Genomic DNA, 22,209 nt, shown 5'->3' with positions numbered 1-22,209 from the left:
GTGTACTGCAGGGCAGTGTATTAGGACCACTGCTTCTTCTAATCTACATAAACGATCTGGCCGACAATATCTCTTGCACGCGAATTTTTGCCGATGACTGTATAATATACGGACCAATTACCAGCAATTACCATCATTCATCATTTGACCTTGTGGGGTCTTCCATTCTCACAGGAGTACCGACCACCATGGGTTCGAGCTTAGCGAGCCCCAGGTCCACGTCCGTCATCGCCTCTAGTGCTGCTGCGCGAGCGCTCAGGCCACAAGGGGCTACCGAGCCAAGCATGCAAGAACACAGTATTGTTAACTGATACCGTTCATTGTATCCGGCGACACCGGACACTGCACAAACACCCGGTCCCGGGGCGGCGGGGAACGAAAGTGGTCCCACACCAAGGGCGGAAGATACCGTCAGGGGTGCCTACAGCACGTCGCTGCGAGAGCTCCCCCCGCCAAGCTGGGACACGCCGCTAGAAAAAGTCCCGGCGACTATGCCACCTCCTCTCGCGACAGCCAACGGGCCAACTCGCGAGAGCTTGGGCAATCTTCTTCGGCTTGGGCTTCTGATAAGCGCGGCTCGGCGTGGTACGACCTCGCGCGAGCACCCGTTCTTCGGCTTAGCGTCGGGACAAGATCAACACGAGGTACGCGCTCCCCGCACGGGCAAAGGCACTGTGCGTGAGCTTAGTCCTAGTCACAAAGGTGTCGGCGGACAAGAGGAAGCATGTACGTACCCGACGCACTCCCAAGGGAGAAAAGACACGCTGGCACCACGAGAGTCGCCGCCAGGGTTAGCCCTGCCCTCACCGTGACCCATCGCGAGCGGAGCGCCACCGCTGACAACTGGTTTGGAGGGAGTGAGGCGTAGGGACGGCAGAACCGGTAAGTGCGTCCGCGCAATGCCCCGTCGGATTCCCCACAACCTTCAACGTGACTGGTGCAACACCAGGAAAATGACACTTAATTCATCTAAATGCAAAGTAATGACTTTCACACGCAAGCACATTAAATCAAGTTTTTCTTATTACATAAATACGGATCCAATAACGGAAGCTTCACTCTACAAATATCTTGGCGTTAATCTCGCCCCAGATCTTTCCTGGGACTCTCATATAAGAACCATATGCGTCAATGCTTCAAAAACACTAAGATACATTTGTCGCAACCTACGTAAATCCCCGTCTAACATCCGCAAATTAACGTTCCTGACTTTCGACCGCTCGCAGCTTGAGTTCGCGGATCATCATGAATATTTATTCTGCATGTTAGAAGCCAGCCAAAACCGAGCTAGTCGATTCATTCTTTGCAATTACGATGGACAGTCAAGCATAACTCGAATCAAATTTGACCTTTCACTTCCTGCACTAAGGAGTAGTCGTGACCTGGCATTGCTGTCGTTAAATATGTTCATCCATAAATATGTTCCATAAATAATATGTTCCATAAATATGTTCATCAAATGAAGTCATCGTATTCGCTTCTGGAACATGCAAGTTGTATATCACAATCACTGAATAATTAGTCAAGTTTCACTCGCATCTACGGAAACACGGATGCATATAATCAGTCAGCTTTGCCACGAGCTATCTGTTTGTGGAATTCTCTGAATTCTCTTTCTCTTCCTCTTCCGATCGAAGGCGCGCTAACACAAGCGTTCCCCAAACTAGCGATCTTTCAAAAAAGAATTCGATTTTTTAAACGAGACACAGAGAGTGGCTTGATGGAGATAGCATTTTAATCGTGCAATTACAAAAAAAAAATTTCGTATGCGTGGTCACTTTTTCATCTTCGATATCATCTTAACTTTTCATTACACATGTCTCGTTGCTGTCTCATTTGATTAGAAACCAGTACATAGTATGTGCATGTGTACGCCATTGTCTGTTACCTATATATATGTCTACCGCTTCGTAGAATAAAACAATTGTTGGAAGTTTAGCACTGTGTCCGAATCGTACTTCTGTCTCTCGTCCCTTTTCATGAGCTAAACACCTAAACATTAAGGAATACCATCATGCCTAAACCTACGCTCTTTCTTTACGGAGTGTTGCAGTCTGACGTGCAGTGGGACACGCTCAGTCTCGATAATGCCTCGACTGAACTTTGGAATTTGGTTATGAATATCTCAATGTAGGCGCAATTTTCAAGAGTTTTAAAAGATGGGTGTGCATGAAAATGTCACTGGCTCCAAATATGCCATTTAGATAACTGCCCCCAAACTACTAATCAAAAAGTTAATAAATTTTTGTTAATTATTCTTTTGAAACTTGTGATATATTAGCGGAAAAGTATGTCCACATTAATAGGAACTCGCCTGTAAAATAACCCCGTTCACTGTGCTCACTGCCTTTTATAGAATATCTATTTTGTCACAAAGAACATTCTTTAGACAGAAACAACCACGACGGCATCGTCATAGAACAGGTATCTAGATATAAAGTAAAATTAAAACAGCGCAAAAAAAGACATGGATGTTAGGTAGACTGAAAGTGCCCAAAGTAGACAACGAATGCTAACTGCATTAAAATTTGCGGATCTTCTGTACGAATGCTGTGAACAAGATAGTAACATCAATAATCTGTACCACAGACAAATATAAATGGTCATAATGTTTATTCAAGAAACATTCATGCAACAGCAACTGAGATTTTGGTTGCCGTTATACATTAACTCTGTTAGTGCCTGGGGCTGCTGCGGTCAGAAAAATGTGGCTTTAAAAATTGGTCAGCGTCTATACTTGCATTCTTTGTAAACGAATGCACCCAAAACTGAAATTAATTTTCCCCTAAACTGGATGACAGAAATGAACAGTAAAATTATTCGTGCCAATACTACAATTGTAAATAACTTCTAACAACCTGTCATTTCATGATAAACTCGTAAACGTTGGCAGGTATGACCTAAGCGTAAAAGTGGTTTACTTGTCAAAACTTCATGGCGCAGAGCGCGAAGTGACATGCAACAGCAGAAGGGCAGATAAAAGGACTGGCGGAAACTTTTATCTGGAAATGAGCCAATGAACAGAAAACATTCAGGTGCAGTAAATTGCAAAAAGCACCAGGAGCGACAACAGCAATCAACACCATAGTACACATGCACAAAAGAAGAGCAGATCAGGTATCGAGAAAAGCCGGTCTACAGTCTAACAATGGAGGAGATTCGCAGCAGGCCTGTCAACCGATCTTAATTTACCTTTTATCTGCCACCGTTTACAATAAAACTCGCATATGTTTAGAAAAAGGAAATACAATCATGTATCAAAAATCAAAAAGTACACATGGACAATCGGCTGACAGATGCAAAAATTCTACTTGCGATAACAATTATACAGTAGACTTCTATAACGAGCATCTCACACCTCCTCGAGCATATTCTTCGTTAGCCCGCCAGGCTCGGTGGCCTGCCAGGCTGGGTGGACAACATTGGTCACCACACCAAATAAACACCGACGAGCACAGCTGCTTGGCGGTCAGCCATGGTTCATCACCACGACGCTGCGGAGTGTAACTCTAACGTAGAGAGCCTCAAACCACGCTTATTCATGAAACTGGGGTGGATCGTGACAGTGGCGGTGAGTGCCCACGTATCGACCCACGCCGCCGTGAGCAGCATAACACCTCCTCCCATTCCTGCCACCATGCCACAGTACGGAAGGCTCGAGCCGTTCGAGGGAGATGGGTCCGCCCGACCAGTCTACGAGGAGCACGTCCACGTGTTCTTTCGAACAAACGACAAACCCGAGGCCAAACAGCGGGACATTTTCCTGGTCATCTGCAGGACCCGCGTCCTCAGTCTCCTGTTCGACCTCCTCAAACCAGCCACACCGAATGTTAAGACGCTGAGTGAGCTGCTCACCATACTGCACTCGCATTTCAGCGCGGCACCGTCCACACTAATGATGCGTTTCCGCTTCAATAACTCAAGCCGCCATGAAGGAGAGTTCTCTTGGGCAGTTCGTCGCGGCACTATGAGGATTAGCGAGTGCCTGCGCCTTCGGGGACCAGCTGGACTCAGTGCTCCGTGACACTTTCGTCTGCGGCATAAACAACCCCGCTATGCAGACGTGACTTCTAGAGCTACTCGACCACTCGCTGGACGACGCTGTGAAGGCAGCGCTAGTGATGGAAGTTGTGGCCAAGGACGCCGGTGAGATTGCACGTGCAACCGGCTCACTGTCCGTGAAAGCGGCGGTCAACAAGTTGGCGACAAAGGACAGTACCTGCAGTCGTTGTGCTGGTGCTCGCTCATCCTCACAGTGCCAGTTCTCTCAAGCACAATGCTTCACGTTCGGGAAAACTGGTCACCTGGCACGGGTATGCCAAAGGGGGAGGACGAACAGCGGACACCAGCAGCAGCAGCCTGGTTCAAGCCTAGGTTCTACACAAGCCCTTACGACGGCCAGGGTAGCCGTCGTAAGGGCACGCGGTGGAGACGCACGGCAGCAGGCTCTAGTTCCCCAGTGGCTACGCTCCACACCATGGCGGAGGACCCACCGTTTTTCGACACGTGGCTCTTAGGCCTTATTCCGTTGTCTGCGCTGCGGTACATGCGTGTCCGTCGAGGCTTCTGGCATCGGGCAGCGCAGCTACTCCGCACAGCTCTCCCAGGTCCAGAGTCAGACCCAGGTCAGCGTTCGCTTTGGTGACAGGGAGGCAATCCTTCCCGTTTACATAACCAAGGGGTCGTTGCCGATGCTGCTGGGCCGAAACTGGATTCATGCACTGGATGTTCGCTGCCGCAGTACCAAGAAGCCGTCCTGCATATGGTGAAAGACGTTGGAAGCTTCCTGACCGAGTTCAAGTCCCTGTTCCAGCCAGGGGTGGGCGAATTCGCCAGCACGACGGCTGGCATCTATGTACCTGAGGGAGCCCGCCCTCGTTTTTTGAAGCCTCGCCCACTGCTATTCGCCCTGAAGGACGGGGTCACCCAGGAGCTGCAACGGTTACAGCGACAAGGCATCCTGGTGCGCATCAAGACGTCTGAATGGACCGCTTCCATTATACCAGTTCTCAAGCGAGACCGCAGTGTCAGAATCTGTGGGGATTTCAAGGTTACCATCAACTCCGTCGATACCGTCGACAAGTACACATTGTTGCGACGGTCAACACCTCGCAAGTTCCGTGAGGTCAATCTGACAGCTGACTACCACTGTTGCGAAGTCGAGGATCCGTGTGGCCGACGAAGTTTCTATAGATGATACCGTGCCAGGTACCGGGAGAAAGGGTTCCGAGCAACGTTTAAGAGAATGAAGAAAAGGAATATATTCGAAAACGTACATGGTTGAGATTACAAAACGGTTCCAACTATTGGAGCAAACTATGGTAGCTTCTTAGCATGTCCGAGTCACACTTTTGGAAAAAGTGTGAGTCGGACATGAGCTGTCTAGACCCGCTTTTTATGCCTGCGTCGTCATTGTTGATGGTTTCCACCAATCCGGCGTCAGGATACCAATCCCGGCACCGATGAGCTGATGGTATCGGTGAGCTGGTGCCCTTTTCGGTGAGCCCGGTTGGAAACGCACGCACATTACTGGACATAAACAGTGAAAAGTAGGGGGAACGCACGCTGACCCCGATCCTGACGTGGTAATGCCAGTTTGTGCGGCTGACAGGTGACAAGAAGCATAGCCTTGTACAGACGTTCACTCCGGCGTGAACAGGCTAGATTGGCTGCTGACAGGTGTGAAGAATCGTAGCGTAAAGTGTTGCCGTAGAATGTTGCCAGTGACAACTGCATGTCGCAGGGGTGGCATTCCCCCCCCCCCCCTGTGAATGGCAATAGTGCACAACACTGCCCCAGATTGACGATCTCTTGTGAGCGTTGTCTAGGGGACCAAAGTTTACGAAGCTCGACCTCTGAGACGCTTATCAGCAGCTGGTGCTTGAGGATGCTGCACACAAGTATGTCTCAATATCGAAAACTCTGGGGCTCTTCCAGCAAGCACACTTCCCCCTATGTCGTGGCCTTAGCCCCATCCATTTTTCTGAGCGAGATGGACAACCTCTTCAGGGGCATGAGGCACGTGGCGGTGTACTTGCACGACATCCTGGTTACTGCTACCGATGATGGGGACCACCTGCAGAACCTGCACAACATCCTGCATGACATCAGTCTCAAGCTCAAGCAGGAAAAGTGTGTTTTCCTGGCCCCAAGTGTTGGGTACCTGGGACATGTCATTGCCCAGGCAACCAAGCCATGGCCCCCACAAGGTTGATGCTGTGCTCAAGGCGCCTAACCCTCAGAACAAGAAGGAGCTTACATTGTCCTCATCAACTTCTACAAGAGTTTCCTGCCAAACCTGTCAGCGCATCTACAACCGCTCCATCTTCTGCTTCGAGATGGACAGCAGTAGATCTGGATAAAGGAGCAGGACGTGGCCTTCCAGCATAGCAAGGAGCTAATCAGCAATGATCCAGTAATGGTACGCTTTGATCCGGCAAAGCCTGTCATCCTGGCTGGAGGTGCTTCACCGTAAGCCGTGGGAGCCATCCTGCTGCACCGCAAATAGAATCAGGAACACCTTGGACTTCCGTCAACCAAAGGACCAGGCACGATTCCGTAAAGGCTACTCAACAATAGACCATATTCACACTATCAATGAGGTGGTAGAAAAATGTGCGGAATATAACCAACTTTTATATATAGCTTTCATTGATTACGAGAAAGCGTTTGATTCAGTCGAAACCTCAGCAGTCATGGAGGCATTGCGGAATCAGGGTGTAGACGAGCCGTATGTAAAAATACTGAAAGGTATCTATAGCGGCTCCACAGCCACCGTAGTCCTCCATAAAGAAAGCAACAAAATCCCAATAAAGAAAGGCGTCAGGCAGGGAGATACCTCTCCAATGCTATTCACAGCGTGTTTACAGGAGGTATTCAGAGACCTGGATTGGGAAGAATTGTGGATAAGAGTTAATGGAGAATACCTTAGTAACTTGCGATTCGCTGATGATATTGCCTTGCTTAGTAACTCAGGGGACCAACTGCAATGCATGCTCACTGACCTGGAGAGGCAAAGCCGAAGGGTGGGTCTAAAAATTTATCTGTAGAAAACTAAAGTAATGTTTAACAGTCTTGGAAGAGAACAGCAGTTTACGATAGGTAGCGAGGCACTGGAAGTGGCAAGGGAATACATCTACTTAGGACAGGTAGTGACTGCGGATCCAGATCATGAGACTGAAATAATCAGAAGAATAAGAATGGGCTGGCGTGCGTTTGGCAGGCATACTCAGATCATGAACAGCAGGTTGCCATTATCCCTCAAGAGAAAAGTTTATAACAGCTGTGTCTTACAAGTACTCACGTCCGGGGCAGAAACCTGGAGGCTTACGAAAAGGGTTCTACTTAAATTGAGGACGACACAACGAGCAATGGAAAGAAGAATGGTGTCACGACCACCCCGGGTCGTGAACAAGGGAGGGCTTGTGGCACCCTCCGATAGACGGACGCTCCGCAGCGTGGTGGTGCTGAACGATGACTGACCGGCGAGCAGCCGTGCTCGTCGGTGTTTATTGTGCTGCGGTGACCAATGTTGCCAGCCGAGCTTTAGCAGGCCAATGAGCTTGGCGGGCGAACCAAGATTATGCCCGAGGGGGCGTCACATACTTGCTACACCCCCTTACCCCCAGTTTGTTTGTTAAATGAAAAACAAACGTCCATGTCCACACTATGAGGCTCTGCCTCCACCCTAGCTGGGTCGACGGTGCCTGCTATCCCGGAGAGTAACGGTCTGGTGGCCTCCGCCGTCGAGTACTCCGCCTGAGCACCGGTGTTGACGGGTCGGGTGTGGCAACGCCGGGTGCTGCCTGAGCCAGCCTTGCTCCGTCCGGAGGGTTCGTAGTGGTCGGCCTTGCGAGTGGTGCTGGGCTCGACAACGGTCCAACGGGTTCCGCACCACTGGCTACGGTTTCCGCTTCCGAGGTAGGTGGTACTCCGCTGGAAGCGACTGGTGCTGCCGCTAGTCCTCCTGCGGGCTGGAACTCGGGAGTGGCAGTCGAGGGTGCTGGCCAGGTCCCGAGGCGAGGCCTGACATGGTCGGCGTGTCTGTGCCACATGGCCCCACCTGGCATGCAGACGAGCAGCGATGAGGCGCTGGCAGGAGACACCACCTGCCCGGCAGACCAGGGTGGGCCAGAACAGAAGTTCCTGGCGAAAACTGGAGCTCCCGACTCTGCCAAAAGCCCGGGACGGCACCCTTGGTCAGCAGCCAGCTTCTGTTTCAGCGTCTCTGATTGGGCCTCGCGCAGCTTGCGCTTGCTGCGGGAGACCTCGCTCTTGAGCTGACTGTTGCGGCTCTGCAGGCTCGATATAATGTGCCGCATCTCCCGGTTGATTGGCTGAACCTGCTCGCTGGACATCGACGACGCCTCAAACTCAATGCGTAGATTCTCGTACTCTCGACGAATCTGCGCGATGTTGTCCTCTAGGCGAATGACCTCCGAGCGAAGCTTCTTCTGGACAACCAGCTCCTCGCTTTCCATCTGCTCAATGTGGCGAAGGTGTGAGTTTTTGGCTTTCGACAGCAAGGAGCGACACTCGTCCAGCTGAGTCTTTAGTTGCATGCTCTCGTTGTACAGCACGGAGAACTGCCTCTGCAGGCATTTGTACTTGGCCGTGCTCACCACCAGGCTCTCGGGCAGCGACCGCAGCTCTAGCCGCAGCCGTTCCATCGTCTTCAGGGCCTCCTTGTGGTCATGTTGAAGCTGCTCCAGCTCCAGCAGCCGTGCCGATGCCAGCTCCCGCTGTTCCTCGAGCTGGCTCTGCAGGTCCTCCAAGCGCAGGGAGGCTGCTCCGCCACCACCACCAGAGCCCCCAAAATCCACATGTAGGCAGGACCAGGGTCTCTGTGGGAACGGCCAGGGGGTACTTTCCACATTACGCGAGGCTCGCTGATGATCCTGGCAGATTTGGCAGCTCTGCACCATATGCAGGCTGGCTTCCGGGTACTCTGGCAGACGAATTCCCAGTGCATGAATCCAGTTTCGGCCCAGCAGCGTCGGCGACGACCCCTTCGTTAAGTAAAGGGGAAGGGTTGCCTCCCTGTCGCCAAAGCGAATGCTGACCTGTGCCTGACCCTGGACCTGGGAGAGTTGCCCAGAGGAGCTGCGCAGCATCACGCCCGAAGCCTCGACGGACAAGCCGGGGAAAGCACGCTTGAAGAGCTTCCCGGCCATTACAGACACCCTGTGTCCAGCTCCATGGAAATGGGGTGCCCGCAGATTTCGACGGTCCGCATGTATGGCGGCACAGACGACGGTACAAAGCCTGTGTGCCACATGTCGAAAATCGGCGGGTCCTCGGCCACAACGTGGAGCCTGGCCGAGGAAGAACTTGAGCTTGCTGCCACACGCCTACGCCGCATACGCTTGCGACGGCTACCCTGGCCGCGGGCTTGTCTGGTACCTGGGCTTGAATCAGGCTGCTGCTGCTGTTTGCTGTTCGTCCTCCCCCTTAGGCATAGACGTGCCAGGTGCCCAGTTTTCCCGCACGTAAAGCATTGTGCTCGAGAAAACTGGCACTGTGAGGGGGAGTGGGCACCACCACAGCGACCGCAGGTACCGCCCTTTGTCGCGAACTTGTTGACCGCCGCTTCCGCCGACGGTGAGCCAGTCGCACGGGAAATCTCGCCGGCGTCCTTTGCGGCAGCTTCCACTGCCAGCGCTACCTTCACGGCGTCGTCCAGCGAGGGGTCGGGAAGCTCCAGGAGTCGCGTCTGCATGGCGGGGTTGTTGATTGCACAGACGAAACGGTCCCGGAGCAGCGAGTCCAGCTGGTCCCCGAAGGCGCAGGCACTCGCTAACCCTCGTAGCGCAGCAACGAATTGCCCGAGGGTCTCTTCTTCCCGGCGGCTCCGGTTGTTGAAGCGGAAACGCTCCATTAGTGTGGACGGTGCTGGGTTAAAATGCGAGCGCAGTATGGCAAGCAGCTCACCCAGCGTCTTAACGGGCGGCGTGGCTGGCTTCAGAAGGTCGAGCAAGAGGCTGAAGACACGGGTTTCGCAGCTGGCCAGGGAAATGTCCCGCTGTTTGGCCTCGGGTGTGTCGTTTGCCCGGAAGAACACGTGGACTTGCTCCTCGTAAATTTGCCAGGCGGACCCATCTCCCTCGAACGGCTCGAGCCTTCCGTACAGCGGCATGGCGACAGCAACGGGGGGCGGTGTTTCGCCGCTCGCGGCGGCGTGGAACGCTCCGTGGGTACTCGTCGCCATCCTCGTCGCCAGCGTCACGAGGATCCCTAATAATATTTGGGGTTTTACGTGCCAAAACCACTTTCTGATTATGAGGCACGCCGTAGTGGAGGACTCCGGAAATTTTGACCACCTGGGGTTCTTTAACGTGCACCTAAATCTAAGCACACGGGTATTTTCGCATTTCGCCCCCATCGAAATGCGGCCGCCGTGGCCGGGATTCGATCCCGCGACCTCGTGCTCAGCAGCCCAACATTATAGCCACTGAGCAACCACGGCGGGTTGTCACGAGGATCCCATCTTCGTCGCCAGTGTCATGAGGATCCCATCCTCGTCGCCAGTGTCACGATACACCCCGTGTCGTGAACAAGGGAGGGCTTGTGGCACCCTCCGATTGACGGACGCTCGCAGCCGTGCTCGTCGGTGTTTATTGTGGTGCGGTGACCAATGTTGCCTGCAGAGCTTTAGCAGGCCACTTAGCTTGGCGGGCGAACCAAGATTATGCCCGAGGGGGCGTCACATACTTGCTACAAATGGTAGGTGTAACGTGAAGGGATAAGAAAAGAGCAGATTGGGTGAGGGATTGGGTGGTGGTAGACGCCTTTTAGAAGTGGGTGGAGGTTCAGCCCGTGACTGCTCCACAGCAGGCTCTACTATTGCTGCGCTGCGACAGGCGTTCGCCGCCCAGAGATTCTCGGACGTCATCGTGTCCGACAATGGTCCTGCTTTCCCTAGCACAGAGTATCTGGTCTGGCTGACGAAGAATGGAATCTGCCGGATGATGGTTCCACCATACCACCCTGCTTCAAACGATGCAGCCAAGCGGGTGGTGCAGACCATCAAGGACAAGCTCAAGAAGAGCCAGGCTAGAGATTTCCAGACGCAAGTTGCCCGGATACTGCTCCAGTACCGGACCACGCCCCACGATGTTACTAGCCATGCTCCCTGTGAGGTCCTGCTAGGCCGGATGGTCAAGACACCCTTGGACGTTCTGCATCCGGACCTGCAATCCACAGCGCTCCTGAAGCAGCTGAAGCAGAAGCTGCCTGCTGACCAAGGATACCGTCCCGGGCCTTTGCCGGAGTCGGGACCTCCAGTCTTCGCCAGGATCTTCCGTCCTGGCCCACCCTGGTCTGCCGTACATGTGGTGTCTCCTGCCAGCGCCTCATCGCTACTCGTCGGCAAGCAGGCCTGGACCACGTGGCACCGGCACGCCGACCCATGTTAGGCCTCACCTCGAAACCTGGCTAGCAGCCTCAACTGCCGCTTTAGAAGTCCAGCCCGCAGGAGGACCAGCAACAACATCGGTCGCTTCCAGCGAAGCACCGCCCACCTCGGAGGCGCAAGTGTTGTCAGTGTTGCGGCGCCCGTTGGCCCGGTGTCAAGTCCGGCACCACTGTCAAGTGGACCACTGTGGACCCCCCAAATGGAGCAAGGCTGGCTCAGGCAGCATTCGCTGTTGCCTCACCTGGCCCGTCAACACCGGTGCCCAGGCAAAGTACTCGACCGCGGAGGCCGCCGGAGCAATACTCGCCTGGCTAACAGGCGCCATCGACCTTGCGGCAGAGCCTCGACCAGACGGGATCTTATTTTACATTGAGCCTCGATGTATTTTGTTTGTATCGAAAAAACAAACTGGGGGCAACAGTTGTAACGAGCATGTGACACCCCCTTGGGCATAATCTTCGTTAGTCCGCCGGGCTCGGTGGCCTGTAAGTCTCTATGGTAAACATTGGTCACCGTCCCAAATAAACACCGACGAGCACAGATGCTCGGCATTAAGTTATCGTTCATCACCACCACGCTGCGGAGAGTCACTCTGACGGAGGAAGCGTCGAGCACCCTCCTCGTTCACGAATCCGGGGCGGGTCGTGACTTCTGTAATTTGGCTCCGGTTATATCGATTTCTTTCTTTTAATTCGCTACCGTCCGAAGGTCCCAGCCGGCACCCGTGCATTTCTATGGGCCCAAACTTCCATTATTTCGATCCTGAAATTGGCCTTTGACGGATAATTTGAACTTCACCCCTCAGCATGCACGCGCCTGACCCCTACATTGACCCCGACAGCAACCCCTTTAGTGGCGTCGTCTGTTACGGCAGAGCTTAGGCGACGGTGAATGCGAACGCACATAATCTCCCGTCAAAAACGTCTATTTCAGGCCTGCTCTAGGATTGGATTGGATTGAAGCCAACTTTATTTGTGCCAGCAGTTGGGCGCTCACGTGCCCCAATGAGGGCCTGTGTCACCTACGAAGTCGCAGTGCTCGCTGGGTCCCCACATTACGAGCGCCCCGAGGACCTGCTGGACGGCCCAGAGCTGTTCGTATTGGTCACAGCTCTTCGCGGATGCCTCGAGCCATGGTGGGATCGTTCTTGATTTTGCTTCTTCTGGAGTTTTAACATAGTCCCACAAGATGTGCGTGTAATCTGCCGTCTCCCTCCGGCAGACTCTGCACTTATGGGTGGGATATGTCTCGGGGTACATGCGATGCATCAGTCCCTGGCTCGGTAACGATCCGGTCTGAAGCTGTCTCAGTAGTACCTAGGAGAATTTTAAGCAATAAGGGTAGCTCACTATGCCTGGTTGCGGTATTTACACAATCCAATCCTCCCTCTCCCTCCCCCAATAAATTGAGCCGATAACCGCGTACACGAGGTCTGTATGCCTTGCCGTATGACATAGCTGTATTGCAGAAAAGCTGCAGAGAGTGAATGTGTTGAACACGCATAATGTCCTGTAAAAACGTCTATTTCAGGCCTGCCCTAGGAAGATCTTTTAAGCAATAATGGTAGCTCACAATGCCTGATTATGGTATTTACCCAACCCTGAGTAAATTTGCTCTTTTTGTGGCTCAGTTCGCGTTAATGCTAGAGGCAGCAAGCAGGTCAATTCCCTCGCTGCTGCTGCTGCGCTTCTTCGCTCCAGCGATTTGACGAGTTCTCGAAGTCATAGAGTGAGATGTGTTCATGCTTGCACTGACACCATGCTTGTTAATTTAGTACGCCTAAGTTTACAAGTTGAGACGGTCAATAAAACTAATATCCTTAACTCGTACAGTTGTCCACTAATTTTCTATCGCAACCGATGCTTCGCCTTTCAGGTGAAACTGCGACTTTTTTATCTCCATCTAGTTTAATTCGACCCACTGGTTACTTCGATCAGTTTCGTCAGTCCCTTCAGGATTGAATTAAAGGGACCTTTAAACAATTTTGATGATTTTGTACAAACGTATCAAGTGATTAGGGTAGGTCCTTCTGATCATTAATTGACACATCTAGGTGCACCACGTAAAGCCTGCAATTTATTATAATCTAAAGATATACATCGCTACCGATTGCAGCACGCCACTCAGCTGAGTTTTCAGCCGCTCCTGACCAGGTGACGCCAGTAGGGGGAGCTATCTGAATGACTGCCCAGGGCGCATATTGATAAGTTTTTAAACTTTATGGCAAACAAATATTATTCAAAATAAAGTTAGAAAGTTAGTTAATTTGTTTCTATAAAAACAGTACCAGAAAGAGAATGCACAAGCACAATTTATCACTACACTCAAAACTTCCGGCACACAGGAAGTGCCGTGTGCCTTAGTTACAACGTGCTCTGTGCTGACGAGAACTCCACACTCAGTGTTGGTCTCGATATTTTTTTTTTTTTGTGAGCACGATGGTTCGCCCTTGTTACATTAAAGGCTGCAAACATAGCGACTGGCAATATGTCAAGCTGTGACATTGTCTGCCTCTGCAAAGCAGCAGACAAGCGGAGTGGCTGCAGCGCACTGGACTGTCGGTATCCGATCGATGCCAGGATTGGTGTGTTTGCGGCCGTCACTTTACACCGGAGGACTACTACCGCAATAGTGTTTCACATGTCCGGCATTCGGGTAAACGCAAGCGCAAGCAGACTGGGCCTGGGCGTTTCACGAGATGAACAGAGACGCAAACGTGAATGGTCTGCACAATGCAGCCACCCGATGGTGCAGAGTGCGACCAAATACAGAACTAATGTAGCAGTACTGAAGTGTATTCTACTTTGCTGCTGGTGTAAATTTTTGGCAGGGCCGTAATCGTGAACACATTTTTTCTAAATACTTAAAATGTGTTACACTCGGTGAGAGGAGTATCAGCTCTTTGTTTGGCTGGTTAAGCTCTGCCCCACCAGATGGCTGGACCGTGCAGACCGACCTAAAGCTCCAGAAACTTTAAACCGATCAGGTCACTCCCGTGTGTCTACGCAAAAGGTCCTTCACAGCAATAGTAGTATGGAGGGGCTTTAGTTTACGCTTCCACCCATTCGTCGAAACACTCAGCTCACTAAAGTCCTTCATCACAGCAATAGTAGTATGGAGGGGCTTTAGTTCACACTTCCACCCATTCGTCGAAATGCTCAGCTCCCCTTTGGTTACCGGAGTACTGGACACACCCGGCGCTGCAACTGAGGGCGCGTAACGCACGCTGCTTCTATAGCTCTCGCTTGGGATCAACTGCCAGGTGGCTGGTGGAGAGGCTTCAAGCTCTGGCTCCAAGACAGTGCAAAGTAGACAACACAATGTCCCATCACACATGCAGAACCAGTGAAGGCAGAGCTTAGCCGGCGAACGAGTTGAGGAGAAAATGCATGGCTGTGGAAGAGGGTAACTTGTAGGTAACTCCGTAGTTGTCTTAATATTGATTTACTTAAAATGATTTACTGTAGCTGTACCCTACATAAATATAATATTAGTCTGAACCGTATCAGGGGCCCTTTAACAAAAGTCAACGCTACTGAAACTCGAAGCTCGTTCATACCAATGGCGTCGCCACCATTGTGCTGTCACGGTATTGAGGTTGTATGCGCTACCAACATCTAGTGTGTTTGAGGGTCTCCAGAGATGCGAGCGACATCACTACATTTGGCTACTAAAACAATGAGACTAAGCAACAGCACGGTTTTCGCAGAGGCTATTCATGTGACACTCAGCTCGCTGGTTTTATTCACGACATAGATTCATCAATAGACACCGGAATTCAAGTAGATGCCGTATTCCTAGATTATTCAAAAGCATTCGACCGTGTCCCTCATCGTCGACTTATTCACAAACTTACACAGCTGAACATTGACTCTACTGTTGTAACATGGATAAAAGACTTCCTTTCTAACAGAATGCAATTTACATCGGTTAACAATCACAACTCATCTCTAGTCCCCGTAACATCTGGTGTACCACAGGGAAGTGTGCTTGGGCCCCTACTTTTTCTAATTTATATTAATGATCTACCAGACGGCATCAAATCCAATATCAGACTTTTTGCTGATGATTGCGTCATATATCGTAATATTCACTCTAACTATGATCACGACATTCTTCAATCTGACCTAAACGCAATAAACGTATGGTGTTCAACTTGGCTAATGCCTCTAAATCTTAGTAAAACTAAATTCATGTCTTTTACTAATCAGGCGCCCCGAACATCAACATCTTACATTTTAAACAACAGCCTTGTTGAACAAGTTTCCAGCTACAAATATCTTGGCGTACACTTAACCCCTAACTTGACGTGGAATAATCACATTAACCATATCCTTGCTTCTGCAAACCGTTCGCTTGGTTTCCTTAAACATAACCTCAAACAAGCTCCCGTACACTTACGCAAATTGGCATACACAACACTAATACGCCCTAAAATAGAGTACGCATCAGCCATATGGGATCCCCATCAAGCATACCTAATAACTGACTTAGAAGCCCTGCAGAACCGTGCTGTACGCTTCATCTTTTCAGATTATTCACGAGAAACAAGTATAACAGCATTAAAAAATCACGCCGAACTTGAAGCCTTGTCACTTCGCCGTAATATATCTCGTTTAACACTATTCCATAAGCTCTACTATCACGTATCCCTTCATAACGAGTTCATACGTAAACCCTCAGTCATTTTTCCGCGTCGGGATCATTCTTGCAAAGTTCAATGCATAATGTGTCATTCCCTCGCATTTGGTAAGTCATTCATACCTCGCACCTCGAAAGAATGGAATAATCTGCCATCGCACATTGTCACCGAAAGAAATGCCTTAAAATTTACTGACGCTCTACGCAGTACCATGAATACCTAATATATCACGTCTGACTCTGATTTGTAAACATATTTATTTTTTCTTTTTTTGTTTGTTAATGCGCCGTTAACCAAGCTTCCACGACAGTGTCACATTTTGTACAAACCATTTAGAGTTCCTGTACTGATAACTATCATTATTTTTTGTGTTTGTACGTTGATGCACTGTAATTAATCTTTTCCAAGTTTTGTTTTTCCATTGTATTTACATTACGCACTGTTCACCTCTCCTATGTAACATTTACCCTATGTAATACCCTCCCTAGAGGGCCTTTAGGGTTATTGTGAAATAAATAAATAAATAAATAAAGTGAACAGTATTCACTATCACGCTCCACTCAATAGGCTCTGCAGTGGAGCCAGGGTAGTGCAGCCTCTCTCTGCTGGCATGAGTGTCCTGTGCACAAACACAAGTTCCTACTAAGCAGCCAAGTGCACAACATAACTGACCTGTGGAGAATGGACTATAAACTTCCAGCAAAAAATGGCCATGGTTTTCCTTTGGTCTCTCTCGTGCGCCATTGAGGTGCGACGCTTGCAATGCCTCTGGCAATGCTCATTCTGCCAGCCTGCGAGACACGTGTTAGCTGCCAGGGCACAAGTTTCTGCTGCATAGCAGTACTTGCTTCGTTCTCTGCGTTGAGCCAACATGTCACCCCACATACTACTACTTTTAGCACTGTCCTAGAAGATTCATCACAATGCTATCCCTTTCAATGTTCCACCTCTGGGATGAAACTGCCCATTATTTTACGTTTGTTGCTTCTTTGCTGTTTTCTGTAGGTCATGAGTTCCCAAATTGGTTTTCGCGAACAGCATATGAAGATTCCACAAGCAACAAAACAAGTCCAACCCCACCCCACCTTTGGTGAATTTTTACATTGCAGTTTGAATTTTACCATTAAAACCACATCACCCACACTTTAGAAGTCTTCGCAAGAAAAACCATTGCAGCTGTGCTACTTCATTGCTGAATAAGTACATCGGTGAGAAAAATAAGCTGGGTAGGGGACGTTCCGCGAAACTCTAGAAAGGCATGTAGGGTTCTCCAATGCCAGAAAGCTTGGGAACCTCTGCTACAGATTCTGATAAATCAGACTAGGAGCTGTCGAAAAAAATTTGGAAGATGCTTAAGCTTCGCCTTTAAGATTTGAACGCGATCGCATTCAAAGATCCCTGACTGCTTCTCACGCTTCCCGGCAACTGGAGCGTATGTGACCGCAATATTTACCAGGAAACACTGGCCGCGAACAGTATGCACAAAGGTGGGCTTTGTGGTAGAAATGTGGCCTCTTGCGTGGGCCACGATGCAACAGAGGCGAGCACCAGCTGGAGGCATTGCAAGAAACCGGGCGCACTGCTCCATGGCCCCCAAGACACTCTCGCGCCAGCACGCGCAAATGGAGGACACCGCGACCGCTCTGTGAATGGTAGAAATGCTGGAAAAGGGCTTTCTTTCAGTTTTCGCGTAGCAGAATTATGTTTTCTTGTATAGTCGAATTACAATCATAAAACTCACGTCTGTAGGTGCGTGCAAGTCGTAGTTTACAATTTTTCCACGCATTTTACCTTGATAATTTCAATTAGTTCAGTAAATTTCTTGCGTCACAAGGAAGTCCTGCGTACAGGTGGTTCAAAAATATTTTTGTCGAAGCCACGTCTGTCTGACACCGACACCGGACACTTGCGCCCGATTTTCTGCAACACGGGCTCCTTAAAGCTATCGCGTTAATAAAGTTTCTCTCTCTCTGCTGTAGATTATCACTTTGCTAATCATATAATTAGCCTTCTCTCCGAAGAATATCTGCGCTGGCCTAGTCCGCTCTTCTCAAGTGCAGTCAGTTTGCGTTTCCTGCCATGAGTAATCCACAGTGATTGAACGAGGGATGTCACTGGAGCCAATGTTTCAACTAGGCCACTTGAATTCATCAACGTGTTACCATCAAGCAACCCATTACACAAACGCCAACCAACTGATGTGAGCTTTGAGTTCAATAGATCAGAGTTTACCGGATGCTTTAAAGTCTGAATAACCGCGCAAGGACAGCAGAGGGGACAGAACGGAGCGCTCTGTTCTCTTTTCTGTCCCCTCTACTGTCCTTGCGCGGTTATTCAAACTTAAAAGCATGTTTTATTACCAACAAGCCGAATCCTACACCTTTCTTAAATAGCGGAAGTGAGTTTGCAAAGCTGCAGCAGCTTTTTATAGATCCACCGTGCAGTCCTTGTGGGCAGTTTTACGGGTGACAACCTTGTGCGCATATTTGTATATGTGCATGGTAGCCTTAAAACACAAGCAGGTGACAACGCAAGAGAAACAGCACAAGTGTTATTACTTCGAACTAAACCTTATTTTCAACAAAAAGCCCTTTTTTAAGTGCCATCACATAAACATAAAAACGAGCGAAATTATAAATATTGTCAGTCTGTAATGTGGGAAAAAGACACTGATGGTGGCCTTGGAGACAACGAAAAACAGAAGGTTTTGATGGACATGCTCATGTGCACCCATTACAGCACTGGTCCTGCGATCTTCATTGTCCGTGTGTTTTTTGGCACTGTTAATAATGCGGCTCTTCCGTACATCTGCTCCGCCAACAATCCTGACTTCGCTTCGTCTGCTGCCTCTGCCCCTATTCACCGGAGCCAATACGACCCCTACCCGAGCTATTGCAACCCAGCCGAACGGCGCACACATGACGATAGACCCATTTGCTTTTATTGTGGACATATTTATTTACTTATTTATCCATTTATTTATTTATTTATTTATTTATTTATTTATTTATTTATTTATTTATTTCGAATACTTTCCCGGCCCGAAGGCATTATAGAAAGGAGTGGTATGCACAAAAAAGAAGTACAAACTTATACAATAACAGGTTTTAAAAAGCAGCCGAAAATACAGTATTCTTGAATTTGTCAATGTCAGAAATGGCAGCGATGGAGAAAGGAAGGTCGTTCCAGTCGGCACTGGTCTTGGTAATAAAAGGCTCATGACAAATTTTGGTTCTAAAAAATGGAACACCAACTTTAAACGTGATCGGAGTGGAATGAGATGTATGAAAGGCGAGCAATAAGATGATCCTTTAGTGGGTTATGGTGATATATTTTGTGGAAAAGGCACAGTCTGAAACATTTACGGCGCAATGAAAGGTCCGGTAAAGTAAGTGTGTTTTTCATGGAAGTAATGCTGGCATAACGGGAATAGTTAGATAAGATCAAACGTGCTGCGTGATTTTGCATGGATTCCAGGGTGTTTATCTGTGATTTGATATGGACCCATACCGTGGAAGTATATTCTAGCTTTGGCCGTACTAATGTTTTGTAGAGGGTTAGCTTTATCAGCAGAGGCACATCAGAGAAGTTTTGACGCGAGTGTCCAAGAACCCAGTTAGCATTATTTGTGACATGTTCGATATGCGTATGCCATGATAAGTTACGTGAAATATGAATGCCTAGATATCTTTACGAGTTGACTGATTCAAGAAAAGCATTGTGAAGTAAGTACGTATGTTGTCAGTGTTGTTTGTGTGCTGCAATACATGCACTGTTTTACCTTTATTAATGTTTAGTCGTATGAACCACTTATCGCACCAGTGGGATATGCTTGTAATATGTCTTGAAGTTTATCAGAATCAGTGTGGTGAGTTATTTTGCAATAAATAACGCAGTCATCTGCGACATATAGGCCACATCTCTCGCCACTGCTGAAGTTCCTGGCCAGTCAACTCATGATCAATCTTTCCGCCTAACGCCGCTACACACTGAATCCTCGCCCGCCTGCACTTTCCACTGAGGTTGAAGACGCACCTGACAACGGTCAAGTTACTGCGACTAGCCGCTCGCCATCACCCCACATTCACGTTTGTTGGCAGTACTCCCCAAGATCTTCGAAGCCGTTGCTAAACTTTCCATCCAATCATTCCTAAGTAGTAAAAAACGGAATTGCCGTGTCGTGCCTGAAGTCTTCTCACCAGATCCTGCATGCACAAAATGAGCGCCAGTTTTAATGCGCAGGTCATCCTAGTGTAGCAGTGGCCAATGTGGCTGAGCGCCTAAAGAAGTTGGTTTTGAGGGGGACGGACGTGATTACAGAAAGCAGTAATAGCAAAAAAGGAGTAGTGGCTATTCCGTACATTCATTCAGTGTCGCACAGGCTTAAAAAAGTTGCAAGTAGATATGATGTTAATGTTGCTTTCACTGCTCCCAATAAGCTAGGTAAGATATGCACTGCCGTGCAGAGGAAAAAGGAGCAGGTAAAAGGCAAAAAAAGAACAGATATTTGTCCAGTGAAGAACAATAAGAACAACAGGTTTACTGACTGTCGTATGGGTGTGGTTTATAAAATTCCCCTTAGCTGTGGCCAGTTGTACGTAGGGAAAATGGGGCAGTGAATCAATCAAAGGCTAATGGAGTATAAAAGGTCGTTAACCGGTGCATCGCCCTCTAACCTTTCCCTGCAATGCCAAGATTGTAACTGCATGCTAGAGTTAGATGAATGCGCGATATTGTACAGGCATAGGAATGAAGATATGCGTCTTATGGTAGAGGCATGGCATATGTATAAAGGTGGAAGTGCGTGCGTGAGTCAGCCTTCGATTACCTTACATAAGGAAGAGATTAAGTGCCTTAACAGTTATCTCTCACGTAGACCGGCACATGTACTCGACTGACAAGTGGTGTTACCATTCCTGAGCATGCGCAGATGAGTTTTGTGTCTTCTTTCTTTTTTCGCCTCAGTGCTCCCTTCAGTTGATAGTTGGCGTTCGTGTTGTCCACTTTTCTACTCTTGTGTCCTTTCTGCAGGCCTCACTTCTTTTTTGCATAATGAATCCTTAACAGCTTAGCTTTCTGTCGTTTTAAGCGCTGCGGAACACTCTTCCCAACTGTATTATTTCTTCCGCCGACCACACAGCTTTCCGTGAGAAACTAACAATCTACCTCACCTAGAATGTTTTGTTAAAGATGCGCTTGCTACTTGACCCCTGTTAAGTAATTAATTGTTAGCAATTCATTCTCAAGCATAGTATGTATATTTTAGACAGTGATTTCGATGATAGTGCTGCTTGCTCGGTTCCTTCCTGTGCGTTGTTTCCTTTTCTATTCTTCGTCTATCTTTTCTTCCTCCTTTCCTTCCTTCTTCTGCATGATGAAGAGTTCCTTATACTTTGTTTGCTTCCGCCTTATTTACATTTGCTTGCCTCCGGGCCTTTAAGGCTTCAATAAATGAAATGAAATGTCACCCCGATCTGCGTTCTTTCGCTCTCCGCCTTGAAAGACATAGGTGCTGAACAGCGACGCAATGAATCGTTACGGTAGCTTATTGAACACCTGCTCTCTGATCCATCTGACCCATTCCTTCACATGTTCGTGCTACAGAATGACACCCTGTATTGCCACAACATGCACCCTGACAGGCCCAAGCTCCTAACCGTCATTTCGTCTTACCTTCGACAGACTGTACTAGAGCAACTGCACCACGTTCCCACCGCTGGACACCTTGGCATCTTTCGGACCTATGACCGAATTCAGTGACATTTTTCTGGCCCAGTCTCAACCGCTCCGTCGGGTGCTATGTTGCCCTGTCTGAGTCGTGTCAACGCCGGAAAAGACCAGCTCTGTATCCTGCTGGCCTGCCGCAGCCTTTCAATATACCGATCGACCCTTTTTTGCGCGTTGGCGGTGATCTTCCCGGACCACTCCCTATATCAAATGACGAAAATAGGTTGATTGCCGTTGCTACAGGCTATACAACCCGCTATGCCATTACTAGAGCCCTACCGACCAGTTGCGCTACAGAAATCACTGACTTCTTGCTTCACAACGTTATCTTACACCACGGTGCACCTGGTCAACTTCTCACCGATCACGGTAGAAACTTTTTCGCCAAATTCATCGATGACTTCGATCATGCGCTACTAAACACAAG

General features: G+C 49.2%; 1 protein-coding gene across 4 annotated transcripts in view; it reads right to left on the bottom strand.

The window, feature by feature from the left end:
- The window catches only part of LOC142587318 (RNA pseudouridylate synthase domain-containing protein 1-like), a 115,707-nt gene that overhangs the window by 12,029 nt on the left and 81,469 nt on the right, over nt 1–22,209 (bottom strand). Inside the window, exon 4 of one of the 4 annotated variants that reach the window (XM_075698216.1) lies at nt 12,378–12,729. The exons of the other annotated variants lie outside the window; for them this stretch is intronic. Coding sequence (XP_075554331.1) covers nt 12,406–12,729 — 324 coding nt within the window. The 3' untranslated portion in view covers nt 12,378–12,405. Of the gene's footprint in view, nt 1–12,377; nt 12,730–22,209 lie in introns of those variants that run through there. 4 annotated transcript variants of the gene reach the window in all.

The sequence above is a fragment of the Dermacentor variabilis genome, chromosome 7, assembly GCF_050947875.1.
Source record: "Dermacentor variabilis isolate Ectoservices chromosome 7, ASM5094787v1, whole genome shotgun sequence".
Taxonomy (NCBI): Eukaryota; Metazoa; Arthropoda; class Arachnida; order Ixodida; family Ixodidae; genus Dermacentor; species Dermacentor variabilis.
The sequence above is the reverse complement of the archived record's forward strand: the minus strand, read 5'-3'. Positions and strand labels throughout refer to the sequence as shown.